General features: G+C 57.2%; 1 protein-coding gene across 2 annotated transcripts in view; it reads left to right on the top strand.

The window, feature by feature from the left end:
- EPHB2 (EPH receptor B2) overlaps window positions 1-19,641 on the top strand; it is a 129,434-nt gene that overhangs the window by 29,567 nt on the left and 80,226 nt on the right. For both annotated transcript variants that reach the window (XM_056332728.1, XM_056332727.1), the window contains exons 2-3: window positions 10,912-10,976; window positions 14,959-15,643. In XM_056332728.1, coding sequence (XP_056188703.1) covers window positions 10,912-10,976; window positions 14,959-15,643 — 750 coding nt within the window. The remainder of the gene's footprint in view (window positions 1-10,911; window positions 10,977-14,958; window positions 15,644-19,641) is intronic.

Genomic DNA, 19,641 nt, shown 5'->3' with positions numbered 1-19,641 from the left:
ATCAATTTTTGCTAATAATCCCTTTTAACTTTTGGAAATTGCCCCTTTTCCACCTCTGGGTGTTTCTTTTTGGTCAGTGCAAAACTCTCTTCCCACATATGTGTAACCAGATTATGGTTGTCTGTACCTCGGCGAGTGCTCATCCTCGCTTCATCGGTGCCCTCCGCTTCAGCTGACAAAACAAGGTTTGCTCTGCAATTACCCACACCGGTTGTATTAATTTGGTGATGGAAATGGGTCTCTACAAGCGCTGGGGTCTCCAGGACCCCATCCCAGTGGCAGTACTCATCCCGTTATGAGCAGCAGAGCTGGCTCATAAACTGCTGTCACCTTCTCCAGGCACAGACGTGCAGATACAGCCCGGCACGGGCTCCTGCACGGGTCCCTGGACCCCCAGCTCCTTGATGCAGCCCTTGCAGGTGACGGCAGCTCTGCTGCGGTGCAGATGCAAGTCACATCTGTGATTTCAGCCCTGCAGGGGCTTCTCTGTCCTTGTGATCCCACAGCCCGTCTCCTGCCTGCTTCAGGGATGCTCTTGCCCAATGGAGGGCAGCCGGCCAGCTCCTGTTTGATGGGCAGCGCTGTGATGGATTGATGGAACGCATCCCTCGCCCGGGCAGGGCCACCAGTGAGCAGGAGCCTTGCGGCATCCCCTGGTGGAGCATCCCCTTGGTTCAACCTGCTGCCTGGGGTGGGGGGGGTGGGGTTGTGTTAGTGTGTATTACCCCAGTGTGAAAAAGAAAGGCCCCTCTGTGGTGAGGTGTTGCAGATGGAGTTTTCCCAAGGAAGGAAACATTTGTAGTTCACTAAAGATACCCACTGCCTGCAGCTGCCAGCACTGCGGTGGCTTTATCTGCAGCAGGGGGGCCTGGAGGGGACATAGGGTTTGTGTTCCTGGCGTGGCTGCAAGTGAACCCCCAGAGATACCAAAGGGATGGGGCCAGAGAGGTGCTCTGGCCTCGGAAGGGGCTAGAATGAAGCCAAGCTCCTTGGTGGAGTTTTGGGATTTCCTGCATCTGTCCTGGGGAGAGGGTCCCCGTGGCCAGGAGCCTGATCCGAAGCCTCCCCCCCCCAACCCCCCCCCTGCCACAGCCAGCCTGGGGCATGGGGCATCCCTCTGTGGCTTGGCAAAAACAAGCCTGCAGCTGGCCCTGCAGTTCCTCCCAAGCCATTCCCGCTTGGAGCTGCCAACCAGGAACAAATTTACAGGCTGTCAGTAAAAACAGTGAAAAGCAGGAACATCAGGTAGATGCACAGAGCCAGACGCGTGCGGTGGAGGGCATCCGCGTTCAGCCAGGTGCTCTGGGCACTTGGGGGGGGGGGATGTGAAAAGGGGTCTGGGGCTTTGTGGGCAGCACCAGCAGTGCTGGAGGAGTGGGCTGGAGGAGTGGGAGCATCTGCAGGCACTGGTGCTTGTGTGGCACAAGTCAAGCGCTGCTCGATGCTCATCTGGTGGGGGGGGCACACGACTTCCCACCCCAGCTCGCCAGGGCTGGTGCAGCCTGGCTGCCTGTGCAGCGTTCCCTGCCTGTCGCTGCCTGTCCCTGTGCTGCTGTCACTTCCCTGCAGCCACCCTGAGCTCTGACACGAACTTGGTGCAGGGGACTGGCTGGAGCCAGGGATGCTTAGAACAGCCACCCCGGCTGCAGGCAGGGGCTGGTGCTGGTGGGGGGTGGTACACCAGTACAGCCCCTCCAGCCCTGGGCAGCAGCTTTCTTTGGGCACCCCTGTGCTCCGGGCAGCTCCCTGCATTGCTTTGCAAAGCCCTGGGCGTGGAAGAAGTTAACCAGGCTAATCTGCCAGGTTTGCTTGGCTGCACCAAGGGCTGGTCCTGGGCTTTGGTTCTTCTTGGCTGGGCCCTGGTGCTGCCTCCCTTCAGCCCTGCCGTGGCTCTGTGTGGCCCTGCCTTTACAAGCCAGGCACAGGGCTGTATGGCACAGCTGCCTGTCGCTGCATGGTGGTGGGGCTTTTGCTGGAGCTTTGGCTGTGTTTGGAGATAATATCTTTCCCCTGTAAATGTTATTACCCTGTATATGTTCGGGGAGGGGGGGGAGGGGGGGGAGGAGAGGGGGGTCACCATCTGTGTTTTCCAATAAAAGCAAATTAAAATTGAAGCCCATTAAAGATAGCTCAATTGGGATGCTGAGCGGGGCTCCAGAGCCTGCTGGGAACAAGTTGCTTGCGGCCCGTGCCACCATGCAGGGTGACAAAACCTCATTTAGTGCCAGCAGTGCTGGGAGGTGGGATGGGTGCTTGCTGCCAGCATGATTGCTGCTCTGGGTGGGGGTGGCCGGTGGTGCTGGCCCCAGGGGGAAGGAGAGGCAGAGCTGGCCAAAACCCCGTGCGCTGGGCTCACGTCACTCGTCCTGGTCCCCTCAGCGCTCGTTGCGTTGGATGATGGGCAGGGGTTAGCGGGGAAGAGGGATGGGTGTTTTGCAAGAGCCAAGCACGTGCTGCTCACCCAGTGATGCTCTGCAGCCTCCAGGCTTCCTGCTGCATCCCAGATCTCCTGAGGTCGCCTCACCCCTGTGCCCAGGGATATAGGATGCTGTGTCTGGTATTGAGAATGGGTCTAGGGTATCGAAGAGGACTAGGCGGTGCAGCCTGGCACCCTGGACATTACACCTTGTACCAGCTGGCCCCAGGGGGATGGGAGCACGTTATTGTGTTAGAAAGGAACTCATTCCCTTGGGAGTGCTGCAGCCAGGGGCTGCATGTGGCAGCCGCTGATGCACACCAATGGTAGCAGCTGCGTGTTTGGGCTCCAGCAGTGACAGCCGTGTGTCCATCCATGCCGTGGGGTCAGCTCTGTGTGGTGGCTGTGCCATGCTAATGGCCGGACTGGGGCAGCATGTGGTAGAAGCTGCCAGCTCTTCTGAGGCTGGAGCATCTGCAGAAGGAGCTTGTGGGCATGGGGTCTTTAACCTCCTGGAGCACCCCTGTGGGCCCCCCAGAGAGGAAGAGGGATCTGGGGGCTGTAGGGAGAGATGCGGTCCTGCTCCATCCTCCTGGGAGGTGGCTTGATGGGGAATTTAGTCTTTGCTGGGCTGATTCTGCTGGGGTGGATGAGGCTGGATGTGGGTGAGGACACCACCTGCTTAACCCTGGGATTCCTTCCTGCAAGGTGTCTCGCAGAGATGGGGTTGGTGCCGCTGCAGGGACCAAGTCATTAGCACTGACAGCAATGGCTGTTAAATGTCTGCATCTGTGTCTTCTCTGTGTGGCTACTGCATTCCCGGCAGCAGCAGGAGGGCTCCTGCTTGCTGGCATTTAGCATCTGCATTGTCTCTTCCCGGCAGCCTGCCCTTGGCTGAACTCGGACCACCTACAAGTCCCAGGTCCTTTTGGGACAGATGCTGCCAGCAAGGACCGTGGGTCCCTGGTGCTGCTGGACCAGCTTTCTGGGGGTCTCTGGTAGTGTTATCGTGTTTCGGCTGACCCCTGGGGCAGGCGATGTTGGGAAAGCGGGGCCGGAGAGGATGCACCTGCAGCGATGCTGGGGGGCTGTGGCAGCAGGCTGGAGCGTGGTCCTCCCTTGCAGCCAGCCTAACCTGCATCTTCAGCAGAGGCCCCAGGCTGAAAGATCACAAAATCTGAATTCCCAGCCCCAGCCCCTCTCAGCTGAGAGCCAGAGCTGCGCCATACCCCTCGTGGCCCAGCAGATGAGAGGGGAGATCCTTAGTGCTAGTCTGGATGGGCTGGTCAGCTGGGGGCGTCAAAAGCAGGATGTGTGCTTGGATGACTTGCAGGACCCCTGGGGCTGTTCAGTTGGGCTTTCCCCTTGGTTTTGAGCTTTCCAGCAGTGGAGCAGCGAGCACCATGCGGGGCAACGCCTGCGACAGCTGATGGCTTCAGAGGAGGGAGAAGAGCGGCTGGGGAGAGGAGCTGTGCAGCCGCTGCTCCCAGCGTGCAGCCTCTGGGTTGCAGCCACTGTCGGCCCCAGCTCCTGGCTCACCCAGTGTGATCATCACGACGTGTGATGTGCCCAACGCGCGGGCGCAGCGCTGCTCTGAGCCCGGCTTTCCTTCCTTCCCCACCTGGAAGGGCTGGGAGCCGAGGGACACGCTGCACCACAGCATCAGCCCTGGGTTTGGCCCCCTGGGGACAGGTCCGGCGATGCCTGTGGTCCGATGAGGGCTGGGGGATGAGAAGAAGGGAGTGATCTAGGTGGGAATGGGGAAAGCATAGCCCAGCTGATGGCAGCCCCTCAGCGTGGTGCGGGAAAACTTGGGAATTTCCAGTGGGGCTGCTGAATGGCTGTGCTGAGGGCAGGGCATCTTGGGGACATCCCTTCGTTTGACACCAGTCCTGCCTCCGAGTGTCATTAGCAGCTGAGCATCACCCAGTAGATGGGTGCTGAGCCCTACCAGCTTCCAGCACCATCCCCTGCTTCCCCGCTGGCTCTGGGGCTGGCTCCTGTTCCACAGGGCTTGCAGGCAGGCTTGGCTGATATCCTGGTGAGCTGAGGGGCCAGGAAGGCTCCATGGCTCCCCAAAAGTGGTGACATCTTTCCCTTGCCTGTGCTGCGTGGTGTTTCTGGGGTCAGGCCTCCCCGCTCCATGCTTTGCTAGCCCCCAGGACTATCAGCCTGGGGTGCTGGCTGGTGCTCTGGGTGCTGGAGATGCTGGACATCACCCTTTTTCCTAGGTCTGGCTGGACCTAATGTTTCAGAGAAGAGCATTGAATGACCAGGCACCTGACCGTTGGGTCCACAGCACCAGAACCACCAGTGCAACCCAGTACGGCTGCCCTTGGGGTGCCCTTTGGGGCTGTGGACATGGGGGCAGGATGCTGGTGGTCCCCATCCCAGCTCAGTCAACTGCCTCTTCTCGCTCCCTATCAATCACTCTCCCTCTTGGAGTTTAAGTGGATCCCTGAGTGAAGTATCCAAAATATCCTGTAGCCACTGGCTCACAATGCAGCGTGCTGTTCCTGCGCCAGCGGCTCGGCCAGGGGGGGGATTGGGTTTCAGTTTGTTCCGCTGGCCATCGGCCAGGCAAAGCAAAGCTTGGGGCTGCAGAGAAGGGCCACTGGGTTTGCTCAGCCCCTCTCAGCTCTCGCTGGCAAAAATATTATAATAAGGCTCCAGGAAAGCACAGGAGGCAGAGAGGGGGCCTTTCAACTTCTAGAAGGGTAAATAGATCTGCAGTGAGGGCTCTTCGGGGTGGGGGACAGACGGGTTTCTCATTAGCCCCCCCCACATGTGGGGATGTGGTGGCTGTGCCGGAGCCAGGCTGGAAACGTGGTTTCAGGAGCACGTGTGCCTGCGCGGAGGAGTTTGTCCCAAGCTGTGGCGTCTCCGTTGCAGATCCCGGTCTCGCTCCACCCAGCTGGGCTCCAGCACTGAGCCTGCCCTCAGCATCCCTCCAGGACTTGCTGAGGAGGCGCCTTAGGTGGGCTCCCAGCTCACGTCTGGGAGGTGGTGGTGAGGCACAGTCCCTGGTTTTACTCCCAGCCCATGGGAGAGGTCTGGGTGCTTCTTGTCTGCTCTGCATGCCCAGCGCTGGCTGTACTGATGCGATCCTGGGTCAACTGAGAAGTTCGCTCCTTGTCTTAAGAATATTGTACCAGGAGTAAAGTGCTGGCAGGTCTCCTGCCCGGAGGGAGGAGCTGGTGTGAGAAGTGAGAGGGGAAGGGAAAAAGTTGTGGGTGGAAAAATGAGGGTGGAGGCTCCAGCTATCTGTGGGGCTATTTATTTGTCCAGCTGTTTCTTTATCTGGATGAGTTTGGAGCCTGTGAATATGAAGGATTTGCCAGAACTTCTGAGAAACTTGGAGCCAGATGCTCTAAATTGGTCTAAATTGGCAAAACTCCATGGAAGTTATTTTTCCGGACACAGAGAAGTGTGTCTGCAACATGCACAGCTCCTCTGTTAATCCCTTGCCCCTCCAACCTCTCTGCCTCCGTCGCTTGGTCCTGTCACTCTCCATCCCCAGTTCTGGCCATCCCATGCTGGTGTCCCCAGTCACCACCAGCATCCAGGGTGATCCCAGTCTTGTACTCCCATCCCAGATCTGCTCACATGGGTCCTGATGTGGCCAGATGGGAAAAGCCGGTGCCGCTGAGATCCCCGCACTCATCTCATAGTGGCTGAGCAGCAAGAAGACCGGCAGAAACGTTGGAGCCCCCCACCCAGGTCATTGCCATAGCAGATCATCGGCTTGGTGGTCTCTTAGCGTAGCTGTTGAGCATCTGGAGGTGGCGACGATGCATCTTTAGATGCAAAGTGCTCGTAGCAGGCAGCAGTGCCGGCAGCGGGCCCCAGCACTGGCAGAAAGTTGCTTATTGAAAGCATCTTCAAAGTGAAAAGGACAGGCACTTATCTCCTAACCGTCCCGTGGGGAGCAGTGCGGTTCCTGGTGGGAAGCGGGCCAGAGTTGCGTCTGCTGGTTTCGAGCAGCTGCAGATTTATTTATAATGCCATGGGTAGCATGTGAATCTGCAGATAAACACGCGGGAGGGAAGAACACAAACAACAATATTGAGAAAATGCTGCTCTGGAGAGAGCATTTCACTGAGCTGCAGCTATCACCAGCCACCAGAGATGGGCCAGGGGCCAGACACCCACCCCTGCCGCTCCTGTGGAGCTTTGCTCCGTGTCATCCCGTCATTGCTGGGGGGTTGCTCTGTCCTGGATGCCAGGCAGGTCTTTATGGCAAAGGATCAGCTGTGACAGCGAGTGAAGCTGCCAGATTTGCTGGTTGAAACAGGCACCTTGTCCTCTCCATGGCTGGCAGGACAGGGCTTGGGGCTGCCCATCCAGGAGTTGGTCCATCTTTGTTGTCCCCAGCTGGCTCTGTTGGGTGCATGGAGCACAGAGCAGCCTGCGGGTGGGATCAGGAGATCTGCTGGGGGAGAGGTGGCCATGGCACCCTACCACGCATCACCCATGTGCTGCAAGGGGCTGAGCGCGCTGCAGACAGCCCCGTTGGGACTGCTGCGGGTAGAGGAGCTGCTCTGGAGGATGGTGGGCTCCCATTCCTTGGGGCTTGCCGTGCCTCCTGTGGGGCTTGTGCCTGTAGCAGAACTCTATGACTGACGCCTTGGTCCCTGGAGTTACCCATCCCTTCAGAGATGTCTGTGAGTGTCTCCTTCATGGCCGGAAGGAACCGAGGCAACCTCCCACCCAGTGTGTGCTCCTGTAACACACGCTTCTCCAGCTCAGCTGGGATGGGGAAAGATGCAAACTGTCCAAGATCTGCTCCTCTAGGCAATTACTCTTCAGGGCAATGTTGTTTTCCACGTTTCTTACTGGGTTCAGCTCCCAGGCAAAGCTGTAGCTGCTTTACACGCTAAGGAGCTGTTTGCTGCTACTTTCTGCAGGTGTAGATCTTTGCAATCATCCTTGCAAACTCCTCTTAGATGAGCTTCTGCAGTCCCACTGCAGCAATAAAACCCCCTCCAGCTGGAGGAGGAATAGATCCCAGGGGAGCCTCAGCCTTTCTCTTGCCTGGCTGAGGTGGGTGGTAGGGCCATGTCCTGCTCTTTTAAACCCTCCTGGTTTATGGGTTGCTAGTTTGGACTCTGTGCCAGTGCTTTCAGGATGGGATGTCAGAGCAGGGCTTGGCTATGTCTTCAGGGGGCTTTCCTTCTGCTGCAGCCTGCCCACCGCTGCCTCTGGCTGTGGAGATCTGAGCAGGTCTCAGCCTGGGGGAGAGGCAGAGAGAAGCCCCTGCAGATGAGGGGTATGTCGGTTCATTGGACATCACTCCTGATTTTGTTGGCTGGAGACAGGGATTAATATACTTTCTTTGTCTGGAATATAAGAAACTTCTCAGGAATGAGACGGTGACCTTCCCTGGAGGACCATGTGGCATCCTTGACATCAGGTGGAGCGTGAGGGCTTGTCCTGGCTGGGTATATGGGCAAGATAACTCTGTGGCAGGCTGTTATTTGGGCAATAAAATCTTTTGAAGTCTGCCATCGATGGAGGATGCAGCAAACCCACCGCCACCGTTGAAGCCCATCTTGGCTTCGCATCCAGTTTTGCAGTCGGTGCGCCTAACTGAGTTCACTCCCATCCATGGGGACCAGTTAGTCATAATTTTCTGTAATTCAGGCAACTATTACTGAGTGTTAAGGTGCCAGCCCATCTCCAGATGGCCAGTAGTTCGGGCAGCGGTTTGGTAGAAAAGCTGTGCAAAACGGGGAGCATCGGGATGCTAAAGCTGTGTGCAATGGGGGACTGCAGTCTGGGGGTCCACCCTGTACAAAGGAGGTCGATAAACAGGAGCTTCAAAGACAGGGACCTATTTTAGGGTGGAAGAAGACGGAAGCTTGGCTAATTTAGTTGTCTTGGAGATGGATTCATTTGCCAGCCTTAAGCACCGTGAGAGGGAAAGAGGATTTTGGATAGCAAGAGTCTTTGTATGAGAAAATCTAATAGCTGGCAGCCGGATGGTGTAAATTCAGGCTAAAATTGGAAAAACCTGCTGAAAACCTGTGAATTTCTCCTTGTCTCCTGTCAAAACGGGATGTCCTTGGGCTGGCTGGGGTAGATGCATAGCTCCGAGGAGATGAGGATAAGGAGAAGGGATACTGAGGATAAGGAGCAGTGGCGAGGGCTGTGGGCAGCGTGCTCCGCAGTAGTGCACTGAGCACAGCGTTCCCATTGCGTGGAATTTTTGTTAAATAAGAGACTCTTAGAAATGCAGAATGCTTCAAAATACGATTTTTATTTGGGGAATTATTTATACTCTTTTAGAGTGTATCATCTTTTACATTATTTTCACTGCTATTAATATACTTACTATGCACCGCTGTCATTGACAGTGAAGATAAAGTAAAAACAAACAAACAAAAAAAAACCCAAACAAAAATACAACAACTTAAATCTGTTAAGTACTGCAGCTTCCAGCTAGCACTGGGTGAAAAATGGTGTTTTCCTTTCAGATCAAAGTGCCACTGGTGTTTTAATGAAAAAACCAGGTCCTCTGATAAAATAAACACTATTATTGAACTATGTAAACAAATATTCGGTTTAAAAAGAAATTTCATAAATCTGAATGACAGCATTTCTGGACTAGCTGTTTTCCAGAACTCTTCCTAGTGGGAAAATTTGAAAAGAACTATTTTTGCTTTTGACTTTTGGAATAAAACCAAATTTTGAAATCCTGGTTTCCTGTGAACTGGAAACCGCTGGCTCTAACCAGGAGTAACGAACAACCCACAGTCTGAAAATTATTTACTACCAGAAGTAGGTGCAAGTGGCGTATCTGTGCCAAGGCACTTTCTGGCTTGCCGATGGGAGAAGGGGAACCCACGTGTGCTGTTGGGCAGTGTGAAGAGCAGTCATGTCTGCATCCAGGCTTGTCTCTTAAAGGATGGGTCTGCTCCAGGCTGAGCTTCTCTTCCTTTGTTTTTGGTCAATGGAGTGAAAGCAGGGAAGATGGAGATGCTTTTGGGGGTTGATGGCAGGACGCTTGGCTTTTTGGTGGTAAGGAGCAGCAACAGGACACAGTTACAGCCAGTAGTTCCCCATCTCTGTTGTGGCCACGGGAACTGGCACCATTTGATGTATTATAGGATGGTGACTGGAGATCTCCACTATATTGCGGTTCTCCTGGCTGGTTGCTCTCAGTGAGCTGACCTTACGTCTCATGGATAAGGTGCTTTTTCTTGAGAACATCAGTGCCCTAAAGCTGGACTGTTCCTCTGCTTGTCCTACATTAACTAGGAGGGCAGGGAAAGTGAGGCTGCAAGCCAGATTTCATGTTTGAAACTTGTGTGTGTGCGCAATGGATGCTTTCCAGCACCCCTGCAAATGCGGTTGGTATCCCGTGTGCATGTACTGAGATCAGGGGCAGGCTCACACTCTCCCTACGGAGCAGAGGGGTATAATTCCTTCGGTATAATTCCTTCTGTGGGCATCACATTGGTCTCAGCCACAGAATCACCAGCCTGTGTAGTCTGTCCCACAAGCATCACACTTTTTCCCATGCCCAGCCTCGCTGTGCTGAAACCTTTGGGTGTGATTTCTAAACTGCATTTCCTAAACACTGGAATATCGTCCTGTTCTCTTCAAACATCAGCACTGGGCACAGTGCAGAAAAATCTCGGTGTTGCAACAAGCATGTTGCATGCCGACCTCGAGGATGGACAGTTACGCAGATGGTGGAAACCAGTCCTGGTCCAGTCTATTTCTGATGGGGCTGTCTGGCCAGTTTCTGTGCTGGATGGGGAGCAACCTACACGTGTCAGCCCGAGTACTGGGGTGCCATAGCCTGAGCATCCCTTCTCATGCTGTCAGTGTAGGTACGCCAGCCTATAGCTATTTGGGATGGAAAAAAAAAATAAATTCTGGAAGCGTGATGAAGGATGAGGAAGCTTTGCTGCCTGCGTGGCTTAGGGAGGCTTCTCCTCTGCTGGTCGGTGGTAGCATTGCCTGATTTATTTCGACCCAAATCATCTGGAAAACCAGCTTTAACGTTGGTGTAATTTTTTAGTACTTCGAAGTCCTAAAAGTGCTGTTGCTGTGTGCTACTGCATCACAAAGGATTCTGCCTACCGTGCAAAATGCTGGGAAAAAACTGCCCTGCTTTTGCACAAGAAACTGAAAGGTGATGGAAGAAAGCTGCTCAGGCTGGGTTCGTTATCTCTAGCAGCTGTGGTACCCTGATTCTGGATTTTGAGGAGGAAAGTCCTGCTGGGCTGGCGGGTGGAGGAGGACGTGCCCCATGCATTGCAGGAGACAAGGCAGCCAGGGAGCAGTGGGTGATGGATGGGGAAGCGGATGGGTAGAAGGAACGATACCTGGCTCTGCCCCAGCTGAGAGCTGGCCAGGGGTCTCAGCGCAGGCTGGGCTTGGAGGCTGTGGTCCTGGGCTGGCTCCTCTCCGCCTCTTTCCCCTTTGCTAGCCTCAGGCCAGTCACCGGCCAGCCACTGACTCCTTGTTTCACCTTCCCCCTGCAGAGACGCTGATGGACTCTACAACAGCCACGGCAGAGCTGGGCTGGATGGTGCATCCTCCGTCAGGGGTGAGTTAATCCTGTCGCTTTACAGGGGTCTGGGGTCTCCTGCTGTGCGTGAGCGTAGGCGGGCTGGCTCCACAGAAGTCACTGAAGCAAAGTGCCTTGGCCACGTGGAAAGGTCTAGTGGGAAGAGCACAAAGAGGATGACAGTTAGAGTTCCTGATAGTTTTCTAGGAGGTGACGCTTCCAAAAAATACCCCAGGGCTGGAGGGGTGTAAATCTCACCCTACAGCATCAGGCCGGCGGGGTGCTGGAGGAATCATGCTCTCCATAAAGCCGGCCTGCAGCCACTTAAAAATCAGAGGGCGGGAGGGAGAAAATGCCAAGGCCACTGTCGTCTGTCCCCAGTGTCTCACTTGTTATCCCATTGCCTGTCACCTGGAGCAGAAAAGGATGAGGGCGCTGGCCTGTGAGGCTGCACCTACAGCAGCTGTTTGATCAAGTCCTGGAATGTCCAGCATTCCTGGCATCCCATGGAGAGGCATTTGCTGGCTCAGCAACAACTGTCGTTCTGCTTTACCGGTGCCAGGAGTCCCCTGAGCCACATCCCAAGACCCCCCATAACAAGCTCCTTTAAAGAAGAGCTTGGACAAGGCCGTGCGTGTCTGCAGCACCCACGGCACAAAACCGGAGTGGCCTCTGCCACCTCCGTGTCTCATGGGGCTTATGTGGGGCATCGAGATGCTTCAGAGCATCCTGCCCAGCTCTGGCCGGCAGCAGTGTGAAGCCCCCGTGCCCGCCACCCCTAGACCTGCTCCCTCGTGCTCAGATGGCCTAACGCAGCTTGGCCAAAGCCTGGAGATGCTCCCTATCCCCGTGCTCGGAGGTGGTGGCTCAGGCTCCATCCTGCCCTCCATCCACCCTCCGCAGGGGCTGGATGAAGACATTTCTGTGGACCTCACCCCAAGGCTGACAGAAAGCCCCCTCCCCGAGCCGACTTGGCAGAAGAAAAGAACCGGCCGCCCAAGGCCTCCATCGGGGAGATTAAACCCGGCTCCCCAGCAGCCCTGCTACGACGGGGCATGGGCGCTGAGCACTGGTCCCCCATCACCATGATAAAGCCCCACGCCTGCCTGCCAGCCCGGCTGCTTTGCCAGCGCCGGCCAAGGGGGATGACGGGCGCACAATAGGCGGGAGCAGAGGTCAAGTCTTTTTCTCTCCTCGCCCAGCCTTTCTTGTTTGCGGCGTTTCCATATGTAAAGCACGCCTTGCTCCCCGCTCCCCAGCCCCACGGTAATGAGGCCTGGGCCTGCTGGAAGCCGTCTCCCTGTATTATTGTGCTGCCTTCTTCTTTTGAGCTCCCGGCATGTTAATTAGAGAGCGAGGAGAAAGGGAGAGGCTTCTAATTAAGCATCGAGGAAGCGCAGGGGCTGGTGCACGGGGGTGACTTTCTCTCCTCGCTGAGAAAAGGGAGCTTGGGAGCTCCCCCCCGCCCCCCCCCCCCCGCCCCCTTGCTCGCTGCTGCAAGGGTGCAGGAGGATGCTGAGGGTCCTGAGTCTGGCCCCTGTGGTGCTCCCAGGTCCCCTGGCCCTGTCAGGATGGAGATGTCCATCTGGGAAGTCCAGTGTAGCCCCGGCATCACTGGTGGGATCTCCTCCCATCCCCACCTCCAGGCAGGTCCCTCTGGGGGGCCATGGCATGCATCATGCTCTGCAATGTGCACGTCACGGGTGCTGATGCTGTGGTGCCTTCACGGCTTCTCCCAGTGCAGCCTCGTGCCCACTGGTGGGACAGGGCAAGGCATCCTACCCATGGGTGGCTGGCCAGGTTGGGTGCAGCCAGCATCATCTGGAAGACAAAAGCTGATGGGTGCTCCACCTGTTTGTTGCTTCTTTGGTGAGAGATTCTAAAGCCCAGACAGTTGCTTTTTCTCTGGCTGTTGAGCCCCAATACTACATGTAGGTGTCCCCATGCCCTGCCTCCACTGTCTATGGTTCAGCCCTGGGCTGTAGGGGCTCTCCTTCCACCACATGCTCTTCATGCTCATGCCCTGAGCCCTCCCTGGTGTGGGTGAGGACAGGGCAGCACTGCACATCCCTGAGCTGGTGACTTGCTGTCTCAGAGCGGGTGTCAGGAGTGGTCCAGGCGAGGGAGAGCCACATCAGAGGCAGAGCAGGGGAAGGAATTGTTTCCCTTGTCCTTTATTCCTTCACCCCGCTCCCAACCGGTGCCCTAAAAAATGGGGAGATCCTGCAATTTTCCATTATTACACCAAATTTATTTCTGCAAAATAAAGCAAATGATTCCCCTGTGTTTTGCAGGGATGCTCTCCTCCTCCCCCAGCAATGGCAGCAGATTTGCAGCCACTGCCAATCAGAAGTGGTTGGAGCTGTTTGGGGATCTTCCCTGACAGCCTTCTGTTGGGCTGTTAGCCTTGACGTGCGAGGAGCAATCTGTCTCCCATCTCGTGAGCCTCCCTCTGCAGTCCTGGGTGCCTTTGTGAGACCTTTTGCAGGCCAAGGGGCTGGGGCTGCTCTGCTCCTGCAGGGTTTTCCCTGTGGATCTGGGTCCTGGCACTGGTGCTGGATCCGGGCTGTGCTGCTGCCGTGCCCTGGGTGTCACGATCCTGCATCCAAGGCAGGGTTGTGCTCGGGGTTTCACGTCTGTGGGAAACGGCTCAGCTTCCACTTGAGCAGGTTTATGAACGAGTTCATGGGAAGCCATTCCAGCTGGCTGGAGCCGTGTCACACGCTCGCTGGACCCTGGTCCCTGCCGCCAGCATCACGAGGGTGCTGCAGGTGGGGAGGGGGCAGCATGGGGAGGTGCTTTGCTCTCCAGCAAGGTCCTGGGCTGGGGAAGATGTTCTGGTGAGCCAAGTGAATGGTTCTCCTCCCACAGAGACCCTTTCCCGTCTATACCTGCCACAGAGGAGTGGTTGGTTGCAAGCTGCAGCTCTGCCCTTCCCTGCTACATCACCCACCCCAAAGTCTCCCCATCCTACAAAGGATGGAGACAACAAACACAGAAGGTTTTGGGGAAAAAAAGAGCCTGGGGAAGGGGCAGGGAGCTGGACAGGGCCGGGAGGTGTCTCAGCAGCTCTGAGCTCTGTGGATACTCCTCCAGAGCTGGCAGTCAGCTCTTGGTCAGCTGGGGGGAGCTGGATTGAGCTTCCCATGGGGGAATATGTCAGCTCTGAGCTCTCTTGCCAAGAAGGATGTTCCGGCCATGCCACAGCTCGTGGGACAACCCATAGATCCAGTTTAGGACAGCTGGGACTGCGACATGTGCACAGCTGCAGGAGGGACCCTAAAGATTGTTGGCCTTGAAGGGGCAGGGATGAGGGCTGCCAGGGGGTCTTGCCCAGCATCTCCTCGTCTGGGTAAGCTGCGGGGTCAGCCGGGCTCCCGTAAACCTTCCCTCCTGCCTCTGGGGAAAGGCCACTGGCTACTGGCCCGTGGCTCAGCCGGCCGCCTGCACCGGTGCTTGGGCTGCAGCCGGTGAGGAGGTTTTACGGCTGCATTACACGCTCCTGAGAAAGCAGGTCCTGTCTGCCACGTCTGTAACTGTAGCAGTGCGATGGGAATACATCTGCTAAAGGCATCGTGTTACTGTGCTGGGAGGCTGTGCCGTACCGCAGCCCACGGGCAGCAGCCCCTGCTAAAGACATTACGGCCTGCAGGGGAGGTGCGTGGCCCCACTGTGCCCTGCCACCTGGCAGAGATGCTTTAGCATCAATCCGGGCACGGACCACGGTGCTGCTGCAGCGAGATGGCCCCAAGCTCTGCTGAGGGCTTGGGTCACCTTGTCCCCGCGGTGCGGAGCCTGCCCGGTGTGCAGCATGGGTCAAATCCTGCCAGAGCAGGATGGAGGCTCATAGGTACGGGGTGCTGGGCTTCTGGGGCTGCCTGGGTGATGGGGTGGACGTGGTGTGGGGCAGCTGGTGCAGGCAGAACCTGCCTGCTTGGCACGTGGGGGGGTTGGGAGAGGTGAGGTGGGTGGGAAGCATCAGTTCAGTGCAGCCCCTTGACTTTGTGTGTCCTGTCCGCAGTGGGAAGAGGTGAGCGGGTATGATGAGAACATGAACACGATCCGCACCTACCAGGTGTGCAACGTCTTTGAATCCAGCCAAAACAACTGGCTCCGGACCAAGTATATCCGGAGGCGAGGAGCACACCGCATCCACGTGGAGATGAAATTTTCTGTCCGGGACTGCAGCAGCATCCCTAATGTCCCAGGCTCCTGTAAGGAGACTTTTAACCTCTATTATTTTGAGTCAGACTTTGACTCGGCCACCAAGACTTTTCCTAATTGGATGGAGAATCCTTGGATGAAGGTGGACACGATCGCTGCCGACGAGAGCTTCTCGCAGGTGGACCTAGGTGGACGGGTGATGAAGATTAACACCGAGGTGCGCAGTTTTGGACCTGTCTCCAAGAATGGTTTCTACCTGGCCTTCCAGGACTATGGAGGCTGCATGTCCTTAATCGCCGTCCGCGTCTTCTACCGCAAGTGTCCCCGTGTGATCCAGAATGGGGCCGTCTTTCAAGAAACCCTCTCAGGAGCAGAGAGCACCTCTCTGGTGGCAGCCCGGGGGACGTGCATCACCAACGCAGAGGAGGTAGACGTGCCCATCAAGCTGTACTGCAATGGGGACGGCGAGTGGCTGGTGCCCATCGGGCGCTGCATGTGCCGGGCAGGCTACGAGTCGGTGGAAAACGGAACCGTCTGCAGAGGTAACCGCTTGCCTTCGGTCTCGCTCAGCACGCTCGCCTCGCTGCCGACGGGCTGTGCTGGTGGCGGCAGTCGGGGTTTGCAGCTGGGTGCTGCGTGAGCTGCCTGGGAGTGACCTCCTTGAGCAAGGCTGGGAGAGAAGCACGTGGGGACGTGGGAGAGGAGCATGTGTGGGGATGCTGACTCCGTGCCCAGCTCCTCAATTCCTGCCCCAGGCTCATCCAGCCATTGCAGAGCCTCTGCGTTACCTCTGGGTCCTCAGAGCCACCGGTTCCCAGGGTGCTGGCCAGGGGCTGGTGCCCTCCGTGTTCTCCAGGTCTTGGAGGGACACACATGTGTGTAGCCGTGGTGCGTGCCACCCATCTGCAGTCACCTCCCAAAGCACTATGGCCGTTCTCACTTCGGTTTGTGCCCTGTGCCTTGACGTGGGCTGAAATGCTTCTGGGATGAGAGGAATGGCAGTGAGGGCACCCAAGGGTGATGTGGTGGGAAGGAGCAAGTTGTCTGCAGCGTTTTCCTGCTGAGGTGCGGGATGGTCATGGGCTGTTTGGGACCAGGCTCACCTCTCCAGCCTGGAAACCTCCAAGCTCCTGCAGTAGCTGGAGGTCTCCTGCCCCTGCAGATGTTGTCCTGCCCTTGCAGATGTTCAAAGCAGACTCCAGGAGTTCCTGCTCCATGAGCTGAGCACCATGGAGCCAGCGTGGTCCCCGGCAAGTGAGAGGCTCCGCACTGCTCTCCCTGGAAGCACTGTGCCCAAACCCATCTCCGTGCTCCTCCCAGTCACGTGTGGGCTCGGGGAGGTTGAGAAAGGAGTGCTGGGGGTATTGGGAGAGAGGTGGGGACCCGAGACTTGCCTGTTTATTGGGCACCTGTGGCTGTACAATGCATAGAGCAAACTATAGCGTTTAGCAAATGGACTCCTCTCCCTCCCTGTCCTGGATGAACATCAAAATCCCATGACAATTTCGATAGCATCAGTGCACTCCGAGCAAAGCTGGGGTTTTTCTGAGATCAATTATAGATACATGGGTGGGCACTGCAGAGTGTGAGGAAGGAGCTTTGTCTCCTCGGTTCTTGCTGTAGGAAGGGGTGGCTGGGCAGCACCAAGCAAGGTGCTGGTAGTGGGGAGACGGGCACACCAGAGAGCGGGATGGACAGTATCTGGCCACGCTTAGTTGGGTCTGCAGGTTGGATGGTCCCCTTGGAGAGGGAACCATGTCTCCTGCTCTTGGCTGGGCTGCTCGCGTCAAACTACAGATCCTGATGTGCTGCAGGTGTCGTGTCACATCCGTGCTTTGAGCTGCTCCTCCCTAGGGCACCCAATGTCTCTGGCCACCAAGCTTGGGGTGACCAAGTGTCCTCCAGCTGTGGCAAGGACGGTGCTGGGGAGGGGGGGCAGCACAGCAGTACTGCTGCAGCGCAGGGTGGAAAGGGGGCCTGGCTAATCCCAGCCTCAAAGGGAAGATGGGTGTTTTATGACACCCAAGTGAAGCATTCGTAGCAACACCAGAAGGCCAAAATGATTCATGTCAGCTTTTCCATCTCAGGGTTTTTTTTGGTTTTTTTTTTCCCTGAGCAGACCCAGCCCTGCACAGCGCTTTGCTCTGATGCAGCTACAGTTTCTTGGGGCTCCCTGGTCCTGCTGCCAGCCCAGCCAAGGGACAGTCCCTTTGCATACCTCAGGGCTCCTGGGGTGCCTGGTGCAGGACCCTGTCCCTGCAGGATCCGGGGAAGAGGCGGAGTGGGCAGGAGCAGGGGGCCAAGGTGGAGGGAGCGAGCAGGAGGGAGAGGCCAGGTCTCCTCTTTGTCTGCACAGCAGCAGGATTTTGGGAGGTCCGTACCTCAGCATCTGTTTCTCCAGCCGGTGCTGGCGTGCGCCTGGCCCCGCACTCCCCGCCGTCATTAATCACACGGTGGCCGGCAGCCCACCGTCTCCGTGGGGCAGCTGACTCCAGGGCTGCCTTCCCCTCCCTTCCCCTCCCTTCCCCTCCCTTCCCCTCCCTTCCCCTCCCTTCCCCTCCCTCCCCCTCCCTTCCCCTCCCTTCCCCTCCCTCCCCCTCCCTTCTCCTCCCTTCCCCTCCCTGCGTGGGGCTGTGTGACTGGGGCTGGACGGGACCCCGGTGTCACGCCAGACTGGGTCACACCTTCCATTTTCCCCAGCAGAAGAAGAGCAGGGACTGGGACGAGAGGCAGCCACACAGCTGTCCGGACAGCCCTAGCACCCCCATCCTCTCCCAGCCCCCCCAGTGAGCCCCACAGAGGTCTGGGGAGGGGGCTGCTCACCCCGGCTCAGTCGGGCAGGGACAGGGCTCCCCTCCCCAGCTCATCTCGGGAAGGACCTGCGGGATGCAGCCCTGCAGCCGTGCCCACCCCCATGGTGTCCTTGCCCCCCCGTCCCCCCAGGGGCAGCGCACAAGCCGCCTGGTTCGGGGGACTGGCTCGTACATGTGGCCGGCAGGTTTTCTGCTGTTTCGCAGGGTGGGAGGGAATCTGGGCCCCTTTCCAGAAGCAAAACAAAAGCAAATCCGAGCTGGCGCTGGGGGCGAAGGAGCTCTCGCACAGCTCGGTCACCCAAACAGGACGTGGCGGGGAGCGTGGGGGACGCGGCTCGCTGGTCCTGCCCCGCTGAGGGGTCCCGGTGGAAAAGGGCATCCCAAGCGATGGCCAACTCCTCTGTGCAGCTGCAAGGCGCTGGAAGGAGTTGCTCATTTTCTCCGCTGGACTTCTCATCTGGCTAATACGGCGCAAGGCTGCTCACGGCAGTGTACACAAGGGATATTTATGGAGGAAGTTCATGCATCTAACAGCTTAAGCTCTTCTAAGCTTGCAGCCCCAACACAAAAGGATTTGGGGGCAGTTAACAATTCTGTGTGGTTAAGAGATTTTCATTTTGCTGGGCCTTGCTCGCCAATCCCGCAGGGCCCTGCGAGGGGCTGCCTGCCCGCTCCACTCCACTCCTCCGCTGGCTTCCCAGCTCCTTTCCGCGCTGGCGAGGGGCTCCCCGCACGCGCCTCCCCCCCAGCCAAATACGCCCGGGCCCATCCTCCCTGCTTCACCTTCTCCTGCTCCCTGCCTGCATCTTTTTTTTTTTTTTTTTTCTCCATCTCCCTGTTCTTTGTCTGCCGCCTCCCCCCTTCTCCCCCGCCCATCCCTCCCATGCAGCATATTAAGCGCATTTCTCTACCTCCCGTATTCATTGGCTCCCCTCTGCAAGAGCAGAGGCAGAGCTATTGTGCTGCCTGCTCGCTCTTTTCGCACTGGACAGTTGACGAACGCTGCCTGCAAGGGTCTCTGCCTGCTCAGGGATGGCAGATGCTGGCTGCTGGTCCTGGCTGTTGAATCCTGCTTCCAGCTCTGCTCCATCTTGGGCGGGCAGCTGCTTGGTGGTGCTCCTGTGGCAATGACCGGGGGGTGTCCTTGTTTGACCCTGGTAATGTGGGATGCTTTTGCCCTGCAGAAGCTGGTGGTGATGCTCTTGCTGTCATGTAGCGTCATCCTTTGGGGTCACAAGCGTTTCTGAGGAGGGGAGAAGCTAGTGACATGCTGGGAAGAGGAGAAACCTGGTCACCTAGGTGGTCTGTAGAAGATCCAGGCTGCCACCTGTTTTCTCCAGCTCAAGGAGGGAGCCTGTGGGGAGCCTGAGGGCTCAGCAGTGCTCCCCTTTGGAGCCTGCCCTGCCTTCATTCTGTTCCATCCCTGGGGTGCAGAGCCAGGAGAGAGGATGTGAGGGTCCTGACCCAGCTCTGGCACCCAGCCTGGTACTGGTCCTGTCCAGCCCCACTTACACCACAGTCCAGCTCCACCAGTGACCCGGCTGGATACTCCCAGGTCAGCTCCATCACTGATTCTGCCCAAGTCCAGCTCTGAAAGGGGAAGGGTGACCTCTAGGGTTATTGCTCTAGTGGGCTGGTACCCGGGGTGTCCCAGTCTGGGGCTGTATGGGGCTGGCTGGTAGGTTTTGGTAGGGCTGTGCCCTTGCAGATGTGTGTCCTACAGGTGG

Source organism: Falco biarmicus, chromosome 3 (assembly GCF_023638135.1).
Source record: "Falco biarmicus isolate bFalBia1 chromosome 3, bFalBia1.pri, whole genome shotgun sequence".
In the NCBI taxonomy this organism is placed as follows: domain Eukaryota; kingdom Metazoa; phylum Chordata; class Aves; order Falconiformes; family Falconidae; genus Falco; species Falco biarmicus.
This window is presented reverse-complemented; position numbering and strand designations above follow the sequence as displayed.